General features: G+C 39.3%; 1 protein-coding gene and 1 long non-coding RNA gene across 3 annotated transcripts in view; one reads left to right on the forward strand and one right to left on the reverse strand.

Annotated features, from left to right (window-relative positions):
* The window catches only part of PHEX (phosphate regulating endopeptidase X-linked), a 224,096-nt gene that overhangs the window by 22,371 nt on the left and 175,521 nt on the right, over window positions 1-26,204 (reverse strand). The window contains exons 16-19 of the mRNA XM_007991285.3: window positions 13,578-13,632; window positions 7,629-7,696; window positions 5,005-5,135; window positions 311-376 (exon numbers count right to left, since the gene is read on the reverse strand). Coding sequence (XP_007989476.1) covers window positions 311-376; window positions 5,005-5,135; window positions 7,629-7,696; window positions 13,578-13,632 — 320 coding nt within the window. The remainder of the gene's footprint in view (window positions 1-310; window positions 377-5,004; window positions 5,136-7,628; window positions 7,697-13,577; window positions 13,633-26,204) is intronic.
* LOC103231704 (uncharacterized) overlaps window positions 1-26,204 on the forward strand; it is a 62,644-nt gene that overhangs the window by 20,909 nt on the left and 15,531 nt on the right. For both annotated transcript variants that reach the window (XR_005236381.2, XR_496983.3), the window contains one exon: window positions 23,879-23,961. This is a non-coding gene — a long non-coding RNA (uncharacterized lncRNA). The remainder of the gene's footprint in view (window positions 1-23,878; window positions 23,962-26,204) is intronic.

Here is a 26,204-nt window from a genome sequence, read left to right on the forward strand (position 1 = left end):
ACAAATGAACCTAGCCCCAAGGAGATTGCTGTAGCATGCTTTGATCTGATGGTGAATGTATTTTCTAAAAGCTATTCTTTAAATACATGATTCTTAATAAATATTATTCTTTAGGGTGACTTTACACCCCAAAAAGAAAGAAATCTAGTTCTATTTATATAATAGGGTCAACAGGGAGACACACTTCTATTTACAGAAATTCCATAATATCTAACTCCTCAAGAATATGGCTGTGGTATGAATTGAGGGACACCCATATGGTGTTTTATGGCTTGATTTTTAGAACCACAGCAAATGTAGCAGCGCATACCCTAAAAGCTTCCCGCAGGCCTCCATTATCAGCAATATTTTCTCCCAGGGTCCTCTTCCCCTTGACCTAACAGAAAGAAAAAAGGAAAAAAAAAAATGAGTGTTTCATGCTCAACTATCATTCAGCAAGGGACATGAGTATTATAGCAAGAAAAGTATCATATTTTAAAGAGAAAATCACATCCAATAAATCAGAGGTAGGCATAATATATTGTAAGATGGCACACTATCCTCAGCAAGGTGCTCCTGAATATAATACTTTCTATTTTATTATGCTACACACTTCTTTGTCATCTACCTCTTCATTCTAACCAATCTAGCCAGCTCCAATAAAATGTTAACAATATTCTGAGTGACTCTGGTTTAATGGGAAAAAATAGGAATGTCAATACACAGGTTACTTTCTCTGATTAACTCATATAATTTCAGTAGTCTTCTCATTGTGCCTGTGTTTCCAAAAATTTACCATCCACACTGGAACAAGATTTCATAGACCAACTATCATCATTTTACCTTCAGCAATTTCCATGAAAAATTAAAAGGAAAGTGGTTCTCCCAGGGAACAAAAATCAAACAGAAGGAGTGCAGATCACAAGGTTGAGGTCTGCAATATGTATGACAACCAGCCAAGCATGGTAAAGAAATTATTGCAAATATTCAAGATTGTTTCTTAAAACTTTAAATGAGCTAGGACAAAAATATTCTAAACTAATACAGCCCACAAGCCAAATCCAACCTGCTCCTTGTTTTTGTACAGGCTGCAAGGTAAGACCGGATTTTACCTACTTCAACAACTGGGGAAAAATCAAAAGAAGAAGAATATTTTGTGGCACATGAAAATTATATGAAATTCAAATTTTGGTGTTCCTAAATCAAGTTTTATTGGGACACAGTCATGCCCACTCATATATGTATTGTCTATAGTTGCTCTCTTGCTACAATGGCAGAATTAAATATTGTAACAAGACCATACGCCCCACAAAGCCTAAATTTTTTACTATCTGGCCCTTTACAGAAAAGTCTTTCAACTCTTGTGTAATAGGCAGAATAACGGCCTCCCAAAGATGTCTGCATCCTAATCCCTGGAATCTGTGACTATGTTACCTTATTCACTGCAAAGAAAGATTCAAGCACAGAGGAATGGTCCCTACAAAATGAAGCTGGAAAAATAAAGCATGGCAAAGGAGACTTACATGAGGTGATTAAGTTAAGGATCTTGAGATGCAGACTTTATCCTGGATTGTCCAGGTGGACCCATTGTAATTACAAAAGTCCTTACAAGAGGAAAAGGGAGGCAGGAGAGAGAGTGCCAGAGTGATGCAACATGAGAAGACTCCACTGGCCATTGCTGGCTTTGAAAAAGGAAGGGGCCATGAGCTAAGGAATGTGGGCAGCCTCTAAAAGCTAGAAAAGGCAAGGAAACAGATACTCCCCTACAACCTCTAGAAAGGAATGTGGCCCTCCTGACACTTTGATTTTAGGCCATTGAGATCCATGTCAGACTTCTGACATACAGAACTGTATGCTAATAAATTAAATTTATGTTCTTTTAAGCTACTAAGTTTATAGTAACTTGTTATAGCAAGCAGCAGAAAACTAACATACCTTGCTTGAAACTTTCAAACCATGGATCTTACCAACTCTTTACTTTTTAGCTAACCCAGTCACCCAGGTATCAAGCAATATCAAGGAACAAAAATAAATCTTTGGAAACTATTATTCACTGTAATCACTCAGGACCCTCCTAGCTTCAGTATACAAAAGCTATCATTCCTGCTTTATGTATATTCTTTGTTATCCACAATCCTATGAGGTAAGTGCTAATTACCACCATCCTTGCTCAACAAACGAGGATCTAAAGCTGAGTGTGTAGCAGATGTTGATATCCCACCAGATCCCCTTTTCTACCTAAACTGTACACCCATTCCCACAACTGCTAACAGCCAGATCAACCTTAGCTTATGGGAGTCACCTCATCTGGAGACTGCTGGGAGGTTATAACCCACCTTCCAGTAATTGACTGATGTGCAATTTGAACAGCCCAGTACCTGGGCTGAACAATTTCTGTGGTGCACTTCGTGCTCCAGAATCCTCTGTGGAATCAGGGTGAGGCTAAACATTTCCTGAAACCAACAGGTTTCCCTCATTCCATTATAGGTTTTTCCTGAAACTACTTTCTGAAGAAATCACTGACTTAGGCTGGGTGCGGTGGCTCACATCTGTAATCCCAGCACTTTGGGAGGCCGAGGCGTGCAGATTGCCTGAGGTCAGCGGTTCGAGACCAGCCTGGCCAACATGGGGAAACCCCGTATCTACCAAAAATACAAAAATTAGCCAGGCATGGTGGATGGCGCCTGTAATCCCAGCTACTGGGAAGGCTGAGGCAGAAGAATCGCTTGAACTAGGGAGACAGAGGTTGCAGTGAACCGAGATCACATCACTGCACTCTAGCCTGGGTGACACAGCGAGACACTGTCTCAAAAAAATCAATGACCTAAGGAACCCCTTCTTGGGCTCTGCTTCTAGTGAACCTAAGTCAGAGTGATGAAGTAAACTGCTCGCATGTCACTGGGATTCAAACCCAAGCAGTCTTCTGTCTCCAGAGCCTTTGCTTCCTAATATGCTACCTTCTCAAGTCCTAACTCCTCTTGGCTCTTGAAGATTAAATTTAATCTCCTTCCTTTTTACTCTGAGGTTTGTGTGTATGTGTGTGTGTGTGTTTTGAGACAGGCTCTTTCTCTCTGTCACCCAGACTAGAGTGCAGTGGTTTGATCATATCTCACTACAGAGTTCAAACAATTCTTCCACCTCAGCCTCCTGAGTAGCTGGGACTACAGGCATGCACCACTACACCCAGCTGATTTTTTAAAAAATTTTCTGTAGAGATGGGGTCTCCGTATGTTGCCCAGGCTGGTATCAAACTCCTTGGTTCAAGTGATCCTCCCACCTTGGCCTTCCAAAGTGTTTAGAATACAGGCATGAGTCACTATGCCCAGCCATTCACTCTAAGCTTTATATCTAAAATAGAGCCTTTTGGAGCAGCCTCATCCCTCTGGCTCCTTGAACTCTGGTCTGCCTCAGTAGACCACATGGCCCTAGGTTGGACTCAAGACTCAACAGCTACAAAAAGGAACAACAACAACAAGACTCAACAGCTGCTGACAGTCTGCATCTGTAGTGCCCCATCTGAGCTCCCTCGAATTCATTACAAAGCAAGATTCAGGCACAAAGGAATGGCTCCTATAAATGAAGCCAGAAAAATAAAGCATGGCCCTTATATCCACAAAGGAAGCCACCTCCTCCCCTGTGGGAATGAAGCTGAAGCTGTTTTCTGATGGTTAAGTGGATTTATGCTAAGACAGGCATGCCCTTTCTATCGTCCTTGTGATAAAGGTACACATTTGTCAGAATTAAGTTTCAATCTCTGACTTTGGCCAAAATGAATGGTGAAGAGCAGTCCACCCACACATCACCCAGATATAAAATGAATTTAAAATAAGAACCTGAGCATGATATAGGGGAAGGAGTATGGACTTTGGAGTCATACAGACATAAACTCTAATCTAGACTCTAACATGGGTTTTAATCTCTTTGAACCTCAGTTTAATCTCTTTGAACCTCATATGTAAAACCTGTACACTTAGTAATATCTGTATCTCTCAGGGCTAGTATGGGGATACATTTGTTTCAATTAAGTGAAAAGTTTCATCTTCGTGCCTGTATATAATAATCAAAAGGAAATATAAATTCCCTTCCCCCAAGAAAACTGTTCTATTTTGAGGGGAGGGGGTTTAACCCAAAAATCTTTGGCTTTGTTTTTTCCTGGGATAAGGTACTAATGAGTATCTCACAAAGGATCGGGAATATTAACTATCTTTCATTGATCACTTGCTTTGTGTCAGGCTTTGTGCTAGTGTTTCGCGTTGCTTTGCTCATTTAATTCTTACAACAAATCAATGAGTTCAGAAACATGGACCCATTTCACAGATGAAGATGCTGAGACTCAGGAACATTAAGTAACTTGCCCAAGTTCATAAAACTAGTTGCATCTAGATTTGGACCCATGTCTGACTCTAGAACCCTTTTCTGTATGCTTTTCTTGAAGCAACATATACTCCAGATAAATTTTCACAGTGTGAAAACCCCTGTACTATATAGAGATACACAGAAGCACCCATTTTAGGTCTTCTCATGTCACAGTTGTAGATATTTAAAAATGTATAGGTAGAGAAATGGCTGTCCAGGACACTGATAAAAGAGCTAGACACCATTCAAGGATACTGACTCTGGTTTCTCTGCCTGAATGAGCAGTGGTCTCACTTGGGCTGAGCATGGTTTAAGAACCAGGAGAACCAAGTCAGTGTTTATAAACATTCCCTTTAAGAGAAGCACATGAATTTTTACCTAAATTCATCTACAAGTATAATAGATTTGAGGCATAGCAAGAATTGAGGTATTTTTCCAGTCCTAGCAATATATCAGGACAAAGTTCATGCCTGGTTAAGGGATGACCAGGCCCCAACCCCAAAGATTCTGATTCAGTAGGTGTGGGGTAGGACTCAAGAATGTTCCCAGGGAAGACAGATGCTGTTGATCTTGTAAATACGCTTTGAGAACTAATGGTTTAAAGCAAGCTAATGTCCAAATGAGGAAAAATGAACCACAAGGTGCCCCCTTAGCCACAGTTGTACTCACATTTAAACCAGCTTTCTTCCAATAATAGTTGCTATACTGGTTAATCATGCACTTTGTTTTTTCCTTAAACTTTTCTTCTGATTCAGTAGACCACCAAGGATCCAGGTTTCCATTTTTATCATATTTTCTACCTAGCAAAAAAAAAAAAAAAAGTTCGAAGACATTTGTGTTATTTATGGAAAGTAAATTCATCTTCCCTTTCCCTCACCTCGACAAGCCTTCAAAAAACAGTCATAACAGCAGGGAACACTCCTCCTGAGATCAGCTCCTGCATTCTCTCCAATGTCACAGGTTAATTGTAAAAAGGGTGAAAAGGATAAAGACAATTGAGGAAGTGCTTTCCTTCTAAGGAACAAAGAGCACCTTAAAAATGAGATTCATCAATTTATTACATATACTAGTCTTATCCAACCTTGGATTCTGTGTCTTCACCTGATTTGACCCAAAAATGTTCACTGGATTATGAAATAAAATGGCTTCATTCAGAAAGCCCATGGAGGTAATCAGAGCATTACTACCAGTGAAATTCCAAATGATCCATAGGAATAGCCCCAGTGAGTCATCCATACTGTGCGATCATAGACCCTGACTCAGCCCTATAAGAACCTATTTCCTCCAAGTTGCCAGGAGCTGAAAGACACATAAAACCTCTGTTATGAATCATTCCACAGCCACTAGTGTGGATAGAAGACCTATTTGTCCTACTTAGACAAGGAAGATTGCTCTAAAAAGAAAACTTGGAATAAGAATGAAAATCTCCAAAACATAACGGGAAGAAAGATTATACATGCTTTCTTGCTATGTGCCCACTCTTCATTTTCTCTACATCCTTTGAAACAAAATTTGGATGCTGCTAGACTGTCTTCTATATTCAAGGTTACTATGAGAATCAGAGGCATCGTTTAAATTTAATTACACAGCTTACAAAAAAAGTCCCCTAAGTAAAGCTGTTTTAATTGGAACTATCCAAAACTCTTCAGCAACGCTACCTACTACTAACACCACCCCCTGGGATAGTATGGAGTCACTGTCCTCTACCCACTAACCAATCAATCATTAAATAGGTACCGGGCACTTACTTATATGTGCAATGCACTGTTCTAAGCATTGGTTACAGAGTGAAATTGCCACCATTAGATTCAGTCCTTTGAGAAAGACTCCAGAAGTTCTCCAGAAGGTTCTGGGGAGGAACTGTACTTAAATTTCCTATCGAGAGGCCCAGAATGAAGAAAGGACTATTAGCTTTTATTTCTTAGCTAAGACTCTCATCTCAGCTAAACCAAACACCCAAAGGCAGAAAGTCTAGCTCTGCAGAGTCAGATAACTACAAGTTAGCCACATTTTAACAGAAAAGGGAAGACCAGGGGAGCAAAAAATCTAGGTGATTAAGGAAGGGCTGGTGGGAGTACAGGAAGACTTTTCTAGAAGAGCCAGAGGGTCTCTGGCCCTGGGGTAGGCATCCAGGAAAGGATGTTGGAGATACAACGGGGATGGAAGAAAGAGGTCCCCTTCTATATAACGTTGCCTTAGGGCAGCTGGTTCCTGAGACTGCCTGTAAATCATTGTGTGGGTGTGGATGTGATAGTCATTTGCTACTAATTCATAAGTTTCAGAGATTTCATGTGGCCTTCCAATAATACTCCAAAGTTAAAGGAGAAGAGTGCTGATCAACAATGATGAGGACTCTCAAAGGAAGCCATTTCTTTAGTTTATGTCATATTCTGCTTTTTCCTTTTGTTTAAATGTCATCAGGATACAAAGTATATCCTATTACATAGATTATTAGGAAAGTATAGACTTTAAAATAATCAGAATAGGCTGGGCGTGGTAGCTCACACCTGTAATCCCAGCACTTTGGGAAGCCTAGGTGGGCAGATCACGAGGTCAGGAGATCGAGACCATCCTAGCCAACATGGTGAAACCCTGTCTCTACTAAAAATACAAAAAATCAGCTGGGCATAGTGGCACATGCCTGTAATCCCAGCTACTCGGGAGGCTGAGGCAGGAGAATCACTTGAACCCGGGAGGCTGAGGTTGCAGTGAGCCAAGCTTGCGCCACTGCACTCCAGCCTGGCGACAGAGCTAGACTCTGTCTCAATAAGGATAATAATAATAATCAGAATATAAGCCAGTATAGAGAAAAATAGAGAATAAGCATTGCATAATTTTTGAAATCGTAAAAGGGAACCAGTCAGACAAGCTCCAGAGTCCTAACTCAGCAAGTCCTAACTTGGCAGCATATATAATCATCGTTGGAGCAGAGCTTGCTCCTCCAGGGAGAAAATTTCAAGACAATGAATAAATGACAAAGGGAGAAGCTATAAATCAATCCCTGTAACTATTGTGGCAGCTACAGCAATCCTGATCTAAATGCAAAGCTAATTTTATTGAAATTACAAGGCTGCTTTTTAAAGTCTACCCCGATCACCAATGGGAACAATTGTTTATTTATTGCAAGCCATCACAGCAAGACACAAGGAAAAGTTTTCAATCAGTAATCACATTGCTTTGGATAATCTTCAAGCTATGATGCTGCTGCTATGCAAAGACAATCATAACAATTAACATCCATATAGTCAACATTATTACAAAAGCAGCAGCTTAGAAAATGAACCAGTACTTACCGTTATTATCAAATCCATGTGTAAATTCATGTCCAACAATTACTCCTATAGCACCATAACTCAGAGATCTATGGCATAAATACATAATTTGGAGACAATTACAAGCATGAATCTCAGACCATAATCCTTTAATTTTTTCAATGGAAAGCCAAGATAAACTGCTTTCTAGTCACCATGGTAATAACAATCTAATAACCATACCCAAAAGCTGTAAAAAATCTAAACATACCTTCCAATTGAAATAGACAAAGAAAATACAAATTCTAACATTGTCATTATGACCACATATGAACCTTAGTGCCCTACTCTGTGAAATTAGGGATGTGAAAGATATGATTTCTGAAGTCCCTTTCAGCCTTAAGCTTTCTATGATTTTATATCTGCTGTAGCTATATATTTATGAACACCTAAAACAAGGCAGAAAAGATCCTGTCAGTAAATATATAATTTATTTTTTATCTGGAAACTTGCTGAGAAGTCACTATAATCTTAGAAGTTAAATTGTTTTTCCAAATGTAGTCATAAAAAAAGGAACAGAGTAGAGATTAAAAGGGATCACTCTATTTTCAAAGGTAGTCACGTTCCTCTTTCTGTTGCAGACAAGATGACAACTGAATAGCAAAGATTTGAAAAAGGTGCCACTTTATTTCTCTTCACCTCTGAAGAAGCATGTGGTAGATTATCTATAAAACGCACCACCAACAATTCTACCTACCCCTGAATGCACATATCCCCTCCTCCCATCAAGAGGCAATCTATTTCCCTCTGCTTAAATTTGGACTGGCCTTAGGGCTTGCTATGACCAACAGAATGCAGTGGAAGGGGTCAGGTATGACTTCTGGGTCTAGGCCTTAAGAAAGTAGCTTCCATTTTCCACCTTCTTGGAAGTCACTTGCAAAGAAGTTCAACTACCCAGCTAGAGGGAATGAGGCCAAATGAAGAAAGCGAGAAACCCCAGAAGTTGAGAGACTCCAAAGGAAGAGAGAGAGGCCCTGCCATGCCCCAGCCACGAGAGCCAGCCCAACTGGGGCACAGACAGGTGAGTGAAGTCGCCTTAGATCCTCCAGCCCTCGTTAAGTGACCCCAGCCAGCACCATACAAAGCAGAGACCAGCTGTCTCAACTCAGTCCTGCCCAAATTACAGAATCATGAGCTAATAAATGGTTGCTTGGTGGTGCTTTGTTACATAGCAAAGCATATTAAGAATATATGAAGAAATCAACAATGGGGTTTCCATATATGTGCCTGGGATTTTCTCTCTCAAATATAAGTTCTATTGAGGCCACTCCCTTATCTACTTGTTCATTGGTAAATCCTCTATACTTTGTGCAGAGTAAGAAAGTAACAATGATAGGCCGGGCGCAGTGGCTCACGCCTGTAATCCCAGCACTTTGGGAGGCCGAGGCAGGTGGATCACCTGAGGTCAGGAGTTCGAGACCAGCCTGACCAACATGGAGAAACCTCGTCTCTACTAAAAATGCAAAATTAGCTGGGCGTGGTGGCGCATGCCTATAATTCCAGCTACTAGGGAGGCTGAGGCAGGAGAATTGCTTGAGCCTGGGAGGCGGAGGTTGTGGTGAGCCGAGATCGTGCCATTGCACTCCAGCCTGGGCAACAAGAGTGAAACTCCGCCTCAAAAAAAAAAAAAAAGAAAGTAACAATGATTTAACTAATTGATTAGTTAACTTTACCATCTCATGCAAGTGACAGATCTATATGCATCTTAATTTAGTCATTTAACCTGTGGATGAGAATTACACACCACTTAGAATCCTTATTGTGAAGATTCTTCATGAGATTTGCAATAATGCTAAAAATATCTCACAGTTAGTTCCTGACATGCAACATCAAAGTCACCCAGCAAATAGATAGGACCCATAACTGGAAGGAATGGAAATTTTTAAAGTGGCATGTTATTACAGGACATAATGATCCTTACCATGCTAATTGTTTGTCTCAACTACACCCAAGGAAGTGGTGTAAGATTTAATTTTTCCCCTTGGTGGCAATTCTTTCCTTTGTTATTTCTTTCCTGTAAGGTAATTTGCATTTGAAAAAAAATGCTTCCTACTGTTTTTCCATCATTGCAAACCTTCATTAAAGAAGTAAGAGTGAAATTATGCATTTCAATCATAGAGCTATCATAGCAGTGTGGGACAAACTTGTAATTTTACATAGTGTTAATTTTTGAGGCAGTAGCTATCAGTGTGCAGATTGCAACATTTAGTTGTTCCAGGTCTCTCAGCTCTGAGAATAAGTACTTGGTCCTCTACAACCCTCAGTCAATGCTGTTGACTGGATGAATTGAAGGCATGAACAATGGAAGCTTATAGAAATTGCTGTGCAATGAATGTCCTTTAAGAGGGGCTGCTCCAACAAGCTTCCTATTTGCAAAAGGTAATAGAGAATTCAGAAAATGATTGAATCATTGTAAGTTTCAATTCTCAGTTACTTAATCACAATCCTTTGGACAAAAGACAAAGAAAAAGTAATTTTATATGACTAAGCCTGACAATAATAATATTTCATAATATTAGATTCACATCCTCTATTTTATCAATGAAGAGTATTTAAATTAGCATGTCATTGGCCAGGCGTGGTGGCTCACACCTGTAATCCCAGCACTCTGGGAGGCTGAGATGGGCGGATTACCTGGGGTCAGGAGTTCGAGACCAGCCTGACCAACATGGAGAAACCCCGTGTCTATTAAAAATACAAAATTAGCCGGCCATGGTGGTGCATGCCTGTAATCCCAGTTACTTGGGAGACTGAGGCAGGAGAATTGCTTGAACCCAGGAGGCGGAGGTTGCAGTGAGATCACGCCATTGCATTCCAGCCTGGGCAACAAGAGCAAAACTCCATCTCATAAATAAATAAATAAGCATAAAAAAATAAACTCTCCCTTTTAAAATGCAACCGTGACTGGCTGGCCAGAAACTGGAAGATTTCTTGCATTGACGATCTAGTCTTCCAAAAATAAAATAGAGAAGACACCATTTTACTACCTACTCAGTTTCTCTTTTGTTCTTATTACTCAGTGGGTTTAACATATGCACACAGATTTGCTGTCAACAACAAAACAACTATACCGCTGTCTAGATTAACCATGAACTCACACTGTTATCAAGTAAGGGTTGCCCTATGCCTGAATCATAAATTCATAAAAATTTCTGAGTTGGAAACGGCTTAGAGGTCATCTACTCCAACTTCCTACTACAGAAATGGGTCCCCTCTTGAAAAACCCATTCAAATGGTTGGTCCAACTTCTTACTAGAGGAATGGGCCCCTTTAGAAAAACCCATTCAAATGGTTATAATACTCTGCTTAGGTATTTCCAATGACCAAGAGCTCATCCCCTTCTAAGGTAATCCATTCCCTCTTTGGGCAGGTCTAAACATAATAGCTCTCCATAATGCTGATCTGAAATGTCTTTTCTATGGCTTCCATCTATTGGTCTAGTGTAGCCTCTAACTGAACACCTGCTGAATCTCCTGAATATAATAAGTCATTCTACCACCTTAACTTTCCTTCAAAAATATGCAGACAGTTATGAGGTTCCCCTTCAAGTGTTATTAAGTTCTTTCAACTCTTATTCTTCAGTCATGAATTCTAGATCAGCATTTCCCAAAACGCAGGGGAGTTTGGGAACCTCTACATTTCAAAGGATGGTTTACCAGAGTCTGGGAAGGGTGGTGGGGGGCTGGGGTCAGAAGTGGGGATGGTTAATGGGTACCAAAAAGGTAGTTGTATTAAACACATCTAAATAGGTTTCTTTCTTGCAGAGCTTCTAGGAAACTTTTGTGGTGATAATTATTATGATTCCCCAAAACTGAGGGAAGGGGAGGATGACTTACCTCTCTTACTATTTCATGGAACACACATTTTGAGAAACATTGTCTTCAACTATTTACAGTCCTGATTCTTTCCTCTGGAAATAATTCAACTTGTTCATGCCTCATAATTGGACTCAACACTCAGGTGAGGACTAAGCTGAGCACTGTGAGCAGAAAGGATACCCACTCCCTTGTTTCTGGAGGCTATCCATTTATTAATACAGAATAGATGAACGTATGGGAAGCCATCTCACTGGACCGTGACTCCCATGTCTTTAGCATCTTCATATTCCCAATGCTGGGAACGCAAATGATACATAATAGCTATTCATTAAGTGGATGAGGACAAAGAAGTCCTTAGGAAAAAAAATTCTCTGTCACACTCAAGTATTAGCTATGACCTAGCCTAAGGTACAAACAAATAGACACTAACATTAACTCCTATGTTTTGATGATCTTAGCTTTTATATCAGAAAATCATGCCCACAGACCCAATAAACAAATCACTTAATCAATAACTCCAAAAATCTAACCAGACTATTTCCTAATCTCCAGCTATATAATCACGGTAATAGAAGCTCAGTTAAATTGTCAACAATAAGCAGAATCAAAGAATTCTAGGACTTTTTTAGTTTGAAGGGAACTTAAAGAATATCCTAAACCTTTTTTAGAAATATATATAATATATATTTATACTTATTTTATAAATATAAATATAAATTTATATTAAATTTATATTATATAAATGTAAATTTATATTAAATTTATATTATATAAATGTAAATTTATATTAAATTTTTATATATTATATAAATGTAAATTTATATTAAATTTATATATATTATAGAAAAATATATATTATATATATTTCTAAACTTAAAAGCAGGGCAAATTGATTCCAAACATCTGAACACCAAAGAAAACTATGCAGCTGAGGCCTGGGATATGATTAATGGATTTGGTTAAATAAGAACCTGGAATTTTTCTTTATTCTAACAATGGTGCTTCCCTGTAGTAAGCTTTATCGATGACTGCTCATGTCCTCTTAGCCCTATTTTTGAGCACACCAATCTGACAGCCTTCAAATGTCAGCACCTGAAACTAGTTGCCTAAGGACTTTCTCCAGCCATTAGAGCCCTCTTGGCCTAGGATGGGCACTGCCAGGTACCCCTGGTAGGAGCCCTCAATCAATGATGGAAGGTGAGTTGGAGGATAGATAAATACCCCAGCTCCCATGTGCCTGAGGTGGGATCACTCTGAAGCATGTTTTACAGTTCCCCAGCAAGACTGAGCTCCAGTTGCCCATGGTGATAACTGACTTTGTAACACACATGTGGTAGGTGGAATAATGGCCTACAAAAGATGTCCATATGCTAATCTTTGGAACCCGTGAATATGTTATGTTACACAATAAAGGGCAATTAAAGCTGCAGATGGAATTAAGGTTGCTAATCAGTTGACCTTAAAACAGGAAGATTATCCTGAATTATCGGAATGGTCCCAATGTAATCACAAGGGTCCTTGTAAGTAGAAGGCAGAGACAGAAGATGAGAGTCAGAAGGACTCTCTTACGTTATGTTTCTAAAGATAAATTCAATTATCTAACTTGCTCAAAACTTTCAATATTTTCTATTGCCTATTAGTATCCAAGCTCCTTACCTGACATGCAGAGCCCTCCAATATCAAACCTCAATCTTCTTTTCCACTACTGCCTTTCATGTACCATTTGGCTAGCCAAACTAGACTCTGCCATTATAGAAACACTTTTTCCTCCTTATCTCACATTGTTTCTTCTATCTGGAATGGTTTTAGACTCATCCCATCAATTCAAATCCCAACAATCCTTCAATGTCCAAATACTGGTAGTATGAGTTAATGGGTAAGAGAATAAATGCATAAAAATGAAAGCCACCTATGTGTAAGTTGGCCTTCCTGTCCAGTCATACACCCTGGTAATAAGGATCAGAAAACAAATACCCAAAAAGAGTACAGCTGACCAATGCCAGATTCCATGGCATCTTTCTGCTGAATAACCACTGACTTTGTTTCTTCTGTCCTCTACCAAAGCAACATGTTCTTCCTAATTGGTAACTGGTTTCTTTACTCATTTACTCACCGAGGATATTCTGTTCCCCAAAAGAAAGGCTTCTGGAGCTCTCCTGCTGGAAATCCTATGAGAAAGAAAAAATGTTAAGAGATATAGAGAGAGTGATTCAATGATGAGTACCTGGTTCTAGCTATAACTTTGAGGTTTCAAAGACCCATCTCAAAGGCACTCCTCCTGGCACTGGGAGCACTCTAGGAGACCTAGCTGTCTCAATGATATCAATTCAACTGAGTTTGAAATAAGTGTATTAAATGGTTTCAGGGAAACTATTTTGCACTGGTACACTATTGGCAATGTCCAGCCTGCTGTGAGCTGGGCTCCTTCATACATGGCATGCTAATGAGGCTTCAGGCTTTCCAGCAGCTTTGCCTGATACAGAAGGGGCTGGCTCTGTGGGCGTGCAACCTGTGTAGTCACACAGGCCCCACACAGAGAAGGGTTCTGCACTTAATGTAATCCTCTCCTGCCAGTGTCTTGAAATTCATAACTATTTTATCTTTGAACTTGTATTTTTTTAGTGGAGCCCGAGGAGACAATGGAACATGTGTGTGTGAGCAGAGAAAATGTGCACAATATGTGTCTGCTGTTCCTAGGAGCCCCATTTTCACACAGCATTCACAATGCCCCAGGAGCACAGGACTCCATCAGGCCCACAGTGCGTAGTTTAGTGAGATGCCAAACAAATACAAGGTAAATATGATACATCTAGAACTGAGTAAGCTCTGATAGCCCTAAGAGGCCATACTTTTCATTCGAACCAGAATTTGCTTCAATGACCAAAAGAAGGTAGTGGCATTCTAAGAAACATGAATGTCCAAGGAATCCTGTCATAACCTTTCTTATACCTGTTACTTCCCTGTATTGGCCAAACACCTACACTGAAAATGATGACATAAAAGGACAGAGAAAGGGTGAATTATATGGTTTGGCTGTGTCCCCACTCAAATCTCACCTTGAATTGTAATAATCCCCATGTGTCAAGGGTGGGGCCAGGTGGAGATAACTGAATCATGGGAGTGGTTTCCCCCATACTGTTCTCATGGTAGTGAATAAGTCTCATGAGATCCAGTAGTTTTATATAGGGGAGTTCCCCTGCACAAGTTCTCTTGCCTGCCGCCATGTAAGACATGACTTTGCTCCTCTTTTATCTTCCACAGTAATTGTGAGGCCTCTTCAGCCATGTGGAACTGTAAGTCCATTAAACATCTTTCCTTTATAAATTACCCAGTCTCAGGTATGTCTTTATTAGCAGTGGGAGAACAGACTTATACAATAACCTATAGTTTCTTTTCCTTTTAGTCCTTCCTTACTCATCAGTAAACCAAAGGTAGAGAGTATTGGTAGAATGAACATGTATTAAGAAGTGAAATAAAAAGTTGAGTTTTGTTCAGCATTTCCTCCATGCTGGTAAGAACAAAATACATATGCACAAACAAGCTACAAAATACAAACTGTGTAATTTTGGTGATTCCACGTACAAGTTAAATGCTCTTATGTTTGCATTTAAAACTGACATTGCACAATATTGAGATGAAAAGTAACACTCATGCTAATGACTTACGTCTTTAATTTTTCTTATAATAGCATTGAATAGCAAATAAAACAATACCATGACAAGTTGAAAGAGGAAAGTCATGAAAGATAGGGCAAGGCTTTATATTTTAGCACCCTCAATGGCATTTTTTCCTGCTTTTGGAACAAGAGGCCCCACATTTTTATTTTGCACTGGGCTTCCCAAATTATGTACCTGACATTGAGTGCAGATGAGTGAGAGACATGCTTTGCTTTGGCCTTGCAACTCACCACTAAATTTTGCACCCTGGGTGGATCCTAGGAACTGTACTTACAAGTCATCACAGCTGATAGAGCAAAGAATCATGACCAAAGAGAGAGAGAGAAGCCTTCTATAGTGTCCTTCACTGCTCCAGAGCAACTGTTCTAGGCCCTATGAGACTGAAAGCTCTTTTATAAGTCAAAATGTTCTTCCTCCCTCTTCTTTTTTTCTCTCTCTCCTCCATTTTCTCTCTCTCCTGCAAACTTTTTTCTCTCTCTCCATTTCTCCACACATGAGGAGAAATGAGGACAGGAAAGCAAGTCCTTAATTTAGAAGGGAAATGGTGGTTCTATATAACCCTCATATATATTCTTTATATTTTATCAATAATATCATAGTTTGTGATTTCAAGGTGCAAAAGCCTAATTGCAAAACAGAGATTGTTCCGGCTACTAGTTCTCTGCCATTTTCACATAAAGGAAAATGCATCTAATATTATTTTGAAGCGGCAACATCATAATCTTCATAATTTCTACATTTCCTTAAATATTTTTGGCATATTTACATCAATATTGCATCCTCTTTTTTTTTTGGTGATTACTTTTAGTAAGTCATTCTGACTCAGATATATATACATATGCAAATATATATTACATATAAATGCAAATCACAGTGTTTATATGAAAACTCAGTTTCACATCATAAATCATCAAAAAGCAATGATATTTCCTAATAAGAACAATGATCATAAACCAATGTGATTTCATTATTAAATCATTATGGCTTATCCTGCCTGGTAATGTGCTCAGCTGGAAGCATTTACATCCATTGCCAACCTCTTTACAGGAAAACATCTGACACCTGCATGAGCCACTATTTCTGTCACTTTTGCTGTTAGAAGCCCCAGACTCAAGAGCTGAAGCCATCACATCACTCTGTTCAGCTGTATCTGCTGAGCTTGTTGGGGCCAAGGAACCCAATACTGATAAACAGAAGAATCTGATGCCCTTAGGCATGTTTTGCTGAAGTGAATGGATTAATAGTGTAAGCTGCATTTTTGGAGACGTCAACCAGCTACAGTGATAGATGGAATCCCTACAGGGTCAACTCAATATCTTATCTCATAAAGTGGATAAGATGTATTTAGCAAAGGTGGAAGTGAAAAATAAGTAGAAAGGAAATTCCTTTTCTCTGCCTTTTTAATAGGTTTTTATGTTTTCTTCATATTCATTTCCTTTTTTTTTTTAGCATTTCAACACCACCTCGCCACCTGTTTCACACTTTTAAAGTTCTTTTTCTATCAGTGTACTTATGAGAGGCATTCCTCACAATGTAAATGTCTCTGTGGAGGTGAGGGAGAAGAGGGAGGGAGGAGAGGGCGAGAGAGGAAGGAGAGAGACATTTAATTAGTGGTTGGCAGAAGTTAATACATGTGATAATAGGTCATATTGGCCAAAGTGTAGGAAGCATGTTGATGGGAGTGTAGGTTGTTGCAAGCATTTTGGAGATCAATTTAGTCATCTCTTAATGCTTTAAATGCCATTTAAAAAAAAATGAGTAACTATGTGGTGATATGGAAAAAGCTCTAAGAAATATTCAGTGAAAAACAGCATTCAGTACAGTGTATGGAGTTATTTTGTGTAATGTATGCAAAAGAGTCAGCATCCATACATACAGCTATGACACCTGTATTGAAAAGGCAAATTTATTCCAAGGAAATTGATACATTGGGGGAAAATTTGAACATAACTCCAATTTCACATTTGCTTATCCACAAGAAATGCTAGGAAAAAGCAGAAAACTGCACCCAAATGGACTGAGCCATATAGGAATACACAAAATGCACACATGCACACACCTCAACATGACCAACTGCCTCAGTTCACCACGTGGGGTAGGAGCCACACTCACCACATCTGGTGTTAAACCAACTTACCTTCCAATTTCATATAACCCTCCTTCTGCCGCTACCCAAAAACTCAAAGGGGACAACCCCTCCAATACCAACTTACACAAGCAAACTTCTGGTCTTTTCAAGGGAAGGTGCCATATTTACTGTAGCATTTGTGTATTTACCCATTTAACATGTATAAAACCGCGCTATCATTTGTATTGGGCTCCCAGCTTTTGTTTTTAATGTGCCACTGATAAAGTTTTTAACTGTTGTGCCCCAACCTCATTTTTCTCATAAGCCCTGTGGCCTTTTAGTACATACTTTTGCATAGCACAGTGGTGTTTAAGAACACATATGTTACATTATAGAACTGACTGTATCCACACATGTATGTCTGTACAGACAGACATACCTGCCAGTGGTTTTCAAATTTTATAATGCATCAGATTCACCAAAGGGCTTGTTAAACTACAGATTGCTGGGCCCCACCCTCAGTTTATGAGTCAGTAAGTCTAGGGTAGGGCTAAGAATTTGTATCTAACAAGTTCCCAGGTGATGCAGATGCTGCTGGTCTGGGTGCCACAGTGAAAACCACTGCCCAATCACTTGCACAAGGGCACTACAGAGTTCATTGCTGCATGGCTTGTAGTTGAGAAGTGTGCAACAAGCTAAATGTCCAAATAAGAGGGCAATTAATTATGGTATAACCATATTGTGGACTGCTATGCAGTAAGTGAAAAGAAAGAGGTAGGTCTTAACATTCCAGCATGGGAAATAACTCCCAAGACATGTTGTTGGCATAAAGCAAGGTACAGATATAGGTATATAAATACCATTTATTTTCTTACACAACTATCCTACCAGTGTGAGCATATACATGTATTGTGTGTATATGTGTATACATATGTAAATTCTTTAAAAGTCATAAAATACATATCAAAGTGATCACAGTGGTTACCTTTTGAAGAAAATCAGGATTTGGGGTGGTGGCTGATAAAAAGGGCTCTACACATAAATGTCATGTTTTAAATTTGATTATCCAAACATAATCGGCTTGTGTAATTAAAATTAATTCTTTTAGAAATAAGTGTGTGTGTACACAGGGGCCTGTCGGGGGTTGGGGGACTGGGGGAGGGATAGCATTAGGAGAAATACCTAATGTAAATGACAAGTTGATGGGTGCAACAAACCAACATGGCACATGTATACCTATGTAACAAACCTGCATGTTGTGCACATGTACCCTAGAACTTAAAGTATAATAAATATACATAAATGAAATAAAATACCCCCTGGATTTTCAAGCCTTAGTATGAAAAAAGAATATAAAACATCTCTTTAATAATTTTTATATATTGATTACATATTAGAATGAAAATATTTTGGATATATTGGGTTAAATAAAATATATTACTAAAATTAAATAAATTTGAGAATTAGTTTTGTTTAGATTTTGCTTTTAAGACTGACAATGTCAGGTTAATTTAGTTAATAGAGTAATTTCATATGATGACAACAGTATGTATAAAAAACCTCCTGTTTCTTATTTTAGTTATTTGTTTTCTTATTTACGTATTTTCATGGAAATTGTACCCAAAAAACTAATATATTCTTGTCATACATTTCAAGACTTACTTTAATAATTATTACAGAGGTAGATTTCATCAAATAGCTACACAGTATGTTATGTAACAAACAATTATTAAAATTTATTTTAGCATCTCAAAAAAAAAGTATGTGTGTATTATAGAAAATTCTTCTAAAGGCTATTGAAAAACAGTTAACTAAACTTACATAGTATTATTTTGTTCTTGCATTTGTTAACACCAGCAAATTCCACTCCTATTTCAGGCAAAAATACAAATTGTGGTTATACCATTTCAGTGATTAAAATTCTGACAAAAGAAAATATTGGTCTTTGTAATAACCTAATTATTTATTTATCAGGAATAGTGTCTCTTTCAAATCTGCACCTGGGAGAGCCACAAGAACCTGCTTTTGGTTTTCTACTGGGGTCAACCTCTCATTTTTACTGGTGTTTCTCATTACAATTCTCCTATCAGTAAATGTGGAGTAACCTAGTTGGAGCTTAGCAAAATGCTGACCATAAAAGACAGAGTGCTTTTGTTTCGGACACAATTGCCAAAGAACCAATCGCATCCACTGGGTGATTACCCCAGGTTCAACTATTTGACTTTTATAGTCATAAATCATACGCCGATGGTAGCTACAGCTTTCCCAGAAAAGTTAAATGCCTCAATGTGTCTGGGTTTCAGTACACATTATTGTCAGCTGCATTAATTAGCGTTTTTTTAGTACAAACAAGTATAGAGAAGAAAACAAATGTAGCCCATTATTCCACAGCTCAGACCTCAATAAAACAAATAAATAAATATACTCAGGACTAGCAAATTCACACTGGATAGAAGGACATGGAAAAAAAGGAATAATCTTCCTTTTGCCCTACCCCTCTCTTCCCCTAACCTAGAACCTACTTTCCGCCACTATCTGTATGGCTCGCTTCAGGTATGTAGGCTAAGATCATCTTTTCATTAACGTCTTCCCTAGTGCTTTTTTAAGGGGCAGGATGTTATCCTACCCACTTTCTTGCTTTGTAACTCATCATAACACTTAACCACCATCTAAGATACTTTACATTTGACTTACTTTGTATGCATTTTCTGTCTTTCCCCAACTAGAATGCAAGTTCCATGACAAAAGGGATTTTTATTTTTTACTATTCTTTAATGGTGGTATCTTCAGAGCTAGAACAATACCTGGTTCATGGTAAGCACTCAATAAATACTTGTGAATGAACTGATTCTGTATCTTGTGAAACTCAGACGGATGACTGGGGTTGAAGCATTACCTATCATTATGAGTACATCTTGTTAGCCAAAGTTTAAAACCGTACATGATACTATTAGTAGTACCAATGTACTACTACTCGAATTTTCCACATTCAGTACCAGATCTGAGATACATTCCATTATTCAAGTTCTGGTTTTCATTTTCTTTCTAGATGAAAGAATTTGTTGGTTCCACTCTCTTGCTGTCATGGCAGAACTAGTGTAGTTTTGAGATCAGCACATTTTTCCAGTAAACTTTCAATCACAATACAGATATTAACAAGCTAAAAAGTCCTGCCCAGTTTTATGCAAATTCCATCAATCCTGTATCCTCTTAGCCCTCCCAGCTGACCCCCAATAAAAGTGGAATATTCTTCCTTTTTATGTTTGTGATATATGCTGGAAAGAGAAAATTAGACAAAATATTGATCAAAGGCCTTTGGCCTGGAGAATATTGACTAATTTAATCCATTTTCCCTACATTCATTTTTGCTTTCACTTTACTGCAGCATTAAATTTAAGTTCCATATTTATAAGTGTATGGTTCAGAAAAGTTATGCAGAAAATATTTTTAAAACATTACCTTCCAAAATTTTACGTTATTTGGAAGTTTTTTTTTTTTTTTTTTTTTTTAGTATTAACCCTTACAAATGCTGATGATGTTAGACAACTGTGAACCAGACTCAGACATCTTTTCCTGTTATTTCCATGTTTGGTCAGATTTTACAAAATAGGAAGCCTCCAACTTTCATTGCCAGGTCTTCAAAAACCCAGACCATGTGCTTTTTCCCTTTCTCTATAGCTAACTTTTTTTTTTTTTTTTTGAGACGGAGTCTCGCTCTGTCGCCCAGGCTGGAGTGCAGTGGCCGGATCTCAGCTCACTGCAAGCTCCGCCTCCCGGGTTCACGCCATTCTCCCGCCTCAGCCTCCCGAGTAGCTGGGACTACAGGCGCCCGCCACCTCGCCCGGCTAGTTTTTGTATTTCTTAATAGAGACGGGGTTTCACCGTGTTAGCCAGGATAGTCTCGATCTCCTGACCTCGTGATCCGCCCGTCTCGGCCTCCCAAAGTGCTGGGATTACAGGCTTGAGCCACCGCGCCCGGCCTGCAAACTTTTTTAAGTATAGTAACACAATGCAAGACAACTTGAACTCATCTACCTTTAGGAGCATTTCATTCTTAAATTCAACATCTCTTTTGACTCCTCTGAAAGAATTAGCATTATTGATTGTTTTCATTTAGGATCCCTCCAGCAGCCTCTGGGACAGAAGTGACAGAGCCAGGGGCAAATGACAAAGTAAATTAAGTCCAAAAAAAGGTGACCAAGGGAAAATTCCAAAGGAAAATTAAATGGGCTTGAGGATGTGTGGACCAGCATACACATTCAGCTGTTTATTGAACTAAATCTGTTTCCATATTTGCCGTAGCTGCTTTCTCCAGAAATATACTTGGGTTTTTCATTAAGTGTGTACCTGTGTCTGTTTTCTTTCAGTGCAGATGTCTGTGATAGTTTTGTTAAGGGGTGGACTATGTCAATACATTCTATTGCATTATTGGTTTTGTCAAACAATGGGATATTTGGTCGTTTGCGTGGATGTTTTGATGTATTAATGTGGCTTTAGCACAAGTTGTGACAGTTATTTTTTTTTCAAAAGCCTTAAGTGTGTGCTTATATTACTAAACTACTCTATGTATCAGTCCACATTTCAGAGCTACTGCTGATATATCATCTTATCTACATTATTGTACTTCTTGGTGAAATTCACTTGTAGTTACCTTCTGCTCACTTCTTTATTTTACTTGTCCTGTGCAACAGAGTCCACTTCACTAAGTGAATATATTTTATGATCCTAATTTTGGAGTGTCAGTCTATTTAGATCCTATTATAAAAACTATTGGGAATAGTAGGGTTTGGTTATGATGATGCAATTTCTATGCATAACCATTGACTACTAACATGTACTGAGCACCTATGATGTTCCAAGCCACATGGGCAAGCTTTGAACATACAAATGTCCTCAAAGAACCTACAATCTAGTGGGTGAGAAAGGATACCACTAGACAAATAATCCTATTTTGCAAGACCTAAAGAGGAAGGTAAACCTATACCAAGCTTTCTAAAGTATGCTTTTTAATTGAAATATGTTTTAAACTCAGTAGAGAAAAGAAATACCGGATATGTGGGAGTAGATGTGCAGAAATGTTTTGAGAGGGAGTTATTTATTCACATGTCTAGCTAATGGGTGATAGATGTGGTTTGTATGATTATTTGGGGTTTGGAGTAGGAATGGTTTAGGAAACTGGTGCTCAAATCTTGGTCTGCAGACCAGCAGCATCAGCATCACCAGGGCACTCCTTAGAGATGCAAATGTTTGCACCCCCACCTCCCCAGACCTACTGAATAGCACTTCAGGCCATTCTGGTACATGCTAAAGTTGGGACCCATTGGTTTATGTCAGGGTAAGTATAGTATTCTCAACCCCAAATGCACATCACCTGGGGAATTTTGTTTGTTTGTTTGTTTTAATATCTATGTCCAAGCCCCTGCCTCAAACCTATTAAGTCACAATCTCTGGGATGGAACCCTGAACATAAGCATTTTTTAAAAGCTCCCCAGGTAATTGGACTATGAAAACAGGTTCAGAACTGTTGATTTAGGAAAAATAAGGAGTTTTGTATGTTTAAGTGATCTATAAATCGGCCCTCCTGTCTTTCTGTCATCAACACCATGCATGTAACAATGTAACATATGATTACTTTTATTAGTTTTGCACACTGTACTTTCAAAACTGAAACTTTGCATGCCTTATACATTATGACTGTAGTAGAGAACAAGAAGAGTTTAAATTGCACCTGCTTTAGAAAATCCAGGATGAATGCTTACTCTAAGAATGAATGTTACATCTTATTCAGGATTAGTTCTTGTAATCAGATACGCTGGACACCATTCTAGAATCTGATGCCATCGGTCAGGACATGGAAACTGCTGCAATTACAAAGCACTTTTGGTTATGGTTTTTGCTGTAAAATGATTTCATTGTCATCACTGCTAAGATTAATCATGGATTTTTTTTCAAGTTGGCATCTTCCAGTAGTTTGGTGAATGCCAACCTTCCCCTTTCCAGAAAGTATCAAGTTCTAACAGCTGTGACTCCTGTCAAGGGATTCAGCAAGATGCCTTAGCCATCTGCTGGCTTCCTGCAGGTAACCTCCTGCCACCACATCTATCAGCATAGAGCTGACAAGCAGAAAGCAGCTTCTGAAATCTGCCCTCCATCTTGAAACCTTCTCTGCTGGCCCTTCTATTCTTTTTCTGCCATAATTACCTTTAGGCTGCAATGAAGAGAGCCTTCCTTCACCCCTGCCACCCTTTACCAGGGTGACCAACCATCCCTATCTAGCTGGGACAGAAGGGGCTCCTGGGATGCGAGACTTTCTGTGCTAAAACTGGGATGGTCCCAGGCAAACCAGAAGTTAGTTACCACACCTTTACCCAACAAGTCTGACCTCTTCTGCCTTTGCTGCATTTTTATAGCTCAGTGGTTCTCAATCTTTGGCATCTTGCAGAAGTTTGATAGTTAAGATCTTGTTAAAACATAAATTGCTGGGCCCAAATCCCAGAGTCTCCGATTCAGTAGGTAGGGCCAGATAATGCCCATCTATCACAAGGGATGCTGATGATCCAGGGACCGCACTTTGAAAACCACTGCTATAGTTCAACATCTGGCAAAGAAAACACCAATTTCCTTCCACTATGAAGCTCAGTGTCTCATATTCTACTTATATTCCAACAGGTCTTCTCATTTATTGATTGCTGTACTAAGTATTTGAAACTGACACTAGCAGCAGGGATATTCAGCCCAGTCCTGGGAGCATGGTAGGTACTCGACAAATGCTTATGTGGGTTCACTGAACGGTATCTGGTTATGCAATAATAGTCTCAAGAATGAAATGTGACTAACATTTTCCCCCTATCAATTAGACAAAAACTAAGTCTCTCTATTCATTTCCTCCAACAGTATCTTTAAGATGCAAGTCATTAAAGGTTAAACCATCTCATCTGTTGTTAGTGGTAATACAAATTTGTACCGCTTTCTTGAGAGAAGTTGGGTAAGACGCATTTCAAAACCCTCAAATGGGACACACCATTTGATACAGGAAATGCTCCACTTCTAGGAATTTACTCTAAAGAAATGGTCTCAGTTTTATACAAAAAGTCACAAAACTTATCAATACAGAGGGTTAACAATAGGGAAACAGCCAAAATGTCCATTAGGAAGTAATTAAATAAGGTGTTTTCTCAGTTGAACACTACACTCAATGACTTAGAAGAATATGTAATAAATGGAAAAAAATATTCATGTTACAATGTTCAGTGGGGAAAAAGTAGTACTATTGGATGAGTCCGTAGTTAAACTGTAAAACATTTGTAGATAAATGTACATTTCAGTGGTATTCAACAAAAGTATTAACCATGACTATCTTTAAATGATATTAACTTTTTAAATTTTTTTAGTTCAGCTAAAATTTTTCTAGATTTTCTACAATAATTATGAACTACTTTTGTAATAAGGGTAAAAGACAATTTATTTTTTAAAGAGAAGACAAATGAGATTGTGACCATCAAGGTCAATCAATGAGATTTCTCCCTGACATCCTGTCTCCTGTTCCCATGGCTGGTTTTTAGGTTCCTATGCTCACCTCACCCTGGCTTACTTACATCCAGGCAGTTGCCAGTGAGTGCCCCACTCACACCCTGTCTTTAATCAGGGTGACTCTGATAATCATTTCATGCTTTCCTACTACCAGCCCTGCAGCCAACCTGCCCAGTGCACTGTGTCTGAAAACGGCATTTAGAAATACCCTACAAGTGGCAAATGGCATCCTTACAGGCATTGGTTCTGGGACTTACCACGGTAACAGGAATCCCATGAGACTGCAGAGCTTTCCAGATGAGGCTACCTTTGTCCTCTCGTGATACTACCCAGAACACCATTCTCAGAAGCCTCCTTGGTTAGGCTTCAGAAACTGAGGGGCTGTATCAGGACCTCCAAATTCCTCAACTAGACCAGGACAAGAATGCCTTAAAATAGGTGTAGCAGGGCTGGGCATGGTGGTTCACGCCTGCAATCCCAGAACTTTGGGAGGCCGAGGCAGGTGGATCACTTGAGGTCAAGAGTTTGAGACCAACCTGGCCAACATGGCAAAATCCTGTCTCTACTAAAAATATATATTTAAAAAAAACAGCCAGACATGGTGGTGAGCGCCTGTAGTCCCAGCTACTCAGGAGGCTGAGGCAGGGGAATCGCTTGAACCCAGGAGGCGGAGGTTGCAGTGAGCCAAGATCGCGCCATTGCACTCCAGCCTGGGTGACAGAGTGAGACTCCATCACAAAAACAAAAACAAAAAAAAGTTGTAGCGGGTGTTCCACAACCTTGCTAAGTGCATCATCTGCCAATTTCGCAAACTATTCGAAGTTTGCTCATGACTTCACTTAATAAAACTTTTAAAATCTCAGTGTAGGCCGGGCGCGGTGGCTCACGCCTGTAATCCCAGCACTTTGGGAGGCCGAGGCGGGCGGATCACAAGGTCAGGAGATCGAGACCACGGTGAAACCCCGTCTCTAAAAATACAAAAAATTAGCCGGGCGCGGTGGCGGGCGCCTGTAGTCCCAGCTACTCAGGAGGCTGAGGCAGGAGAATGGCGTGAACCCGGGAGGCGGAGCTTGCAGTGAGACGAGATAGCGCCACTGCACTCCAGCCTGGGTGACAGAGCGAGACTCCCTCTCAAAAAATAAAAAATAAAAAAAAATAAAAAAATAAAATCTCAGTGTAAATTTTGGAAAGTAAAGCCTTTTGGGGGAGTATATCTAAATACTCCTTTTAAGCTAGCTTATGGAATAACCCCTCCTCCACTCTTCCCATAAGCTAAAGACCCAAGGAGATCACAGGCTTAGCCAAAAAGCTTGCAGAGAACAGCCCTCTTAGAAGAGGCAATAATGAACTGCTCGATGCCACTGCCCTTTTGGACATGAAATCAGTAGGACTTAGGGACCATCTGAACTTCTCTCTCTCGCCTCCTGGCTGCCCTACATTCTATAATATCTTGTTTCCATACCAG

Source organism: Chlorocebus sabaeus, chromosome X (genome assembly GCF_047675955.1).
Source record: "Chlorocebus sabaeus isolate Y175 chromosome X, mChlSab1.0.hap1, whole genome shotgun sequence".
Taxonomy (NCBI): domain Eukaryota; kingdom Metazoa; phylum Chordata; class Mammalia; order Primates; family Cercopithecidae; genus Chlorocebus; species Chlorocebus sabaeus.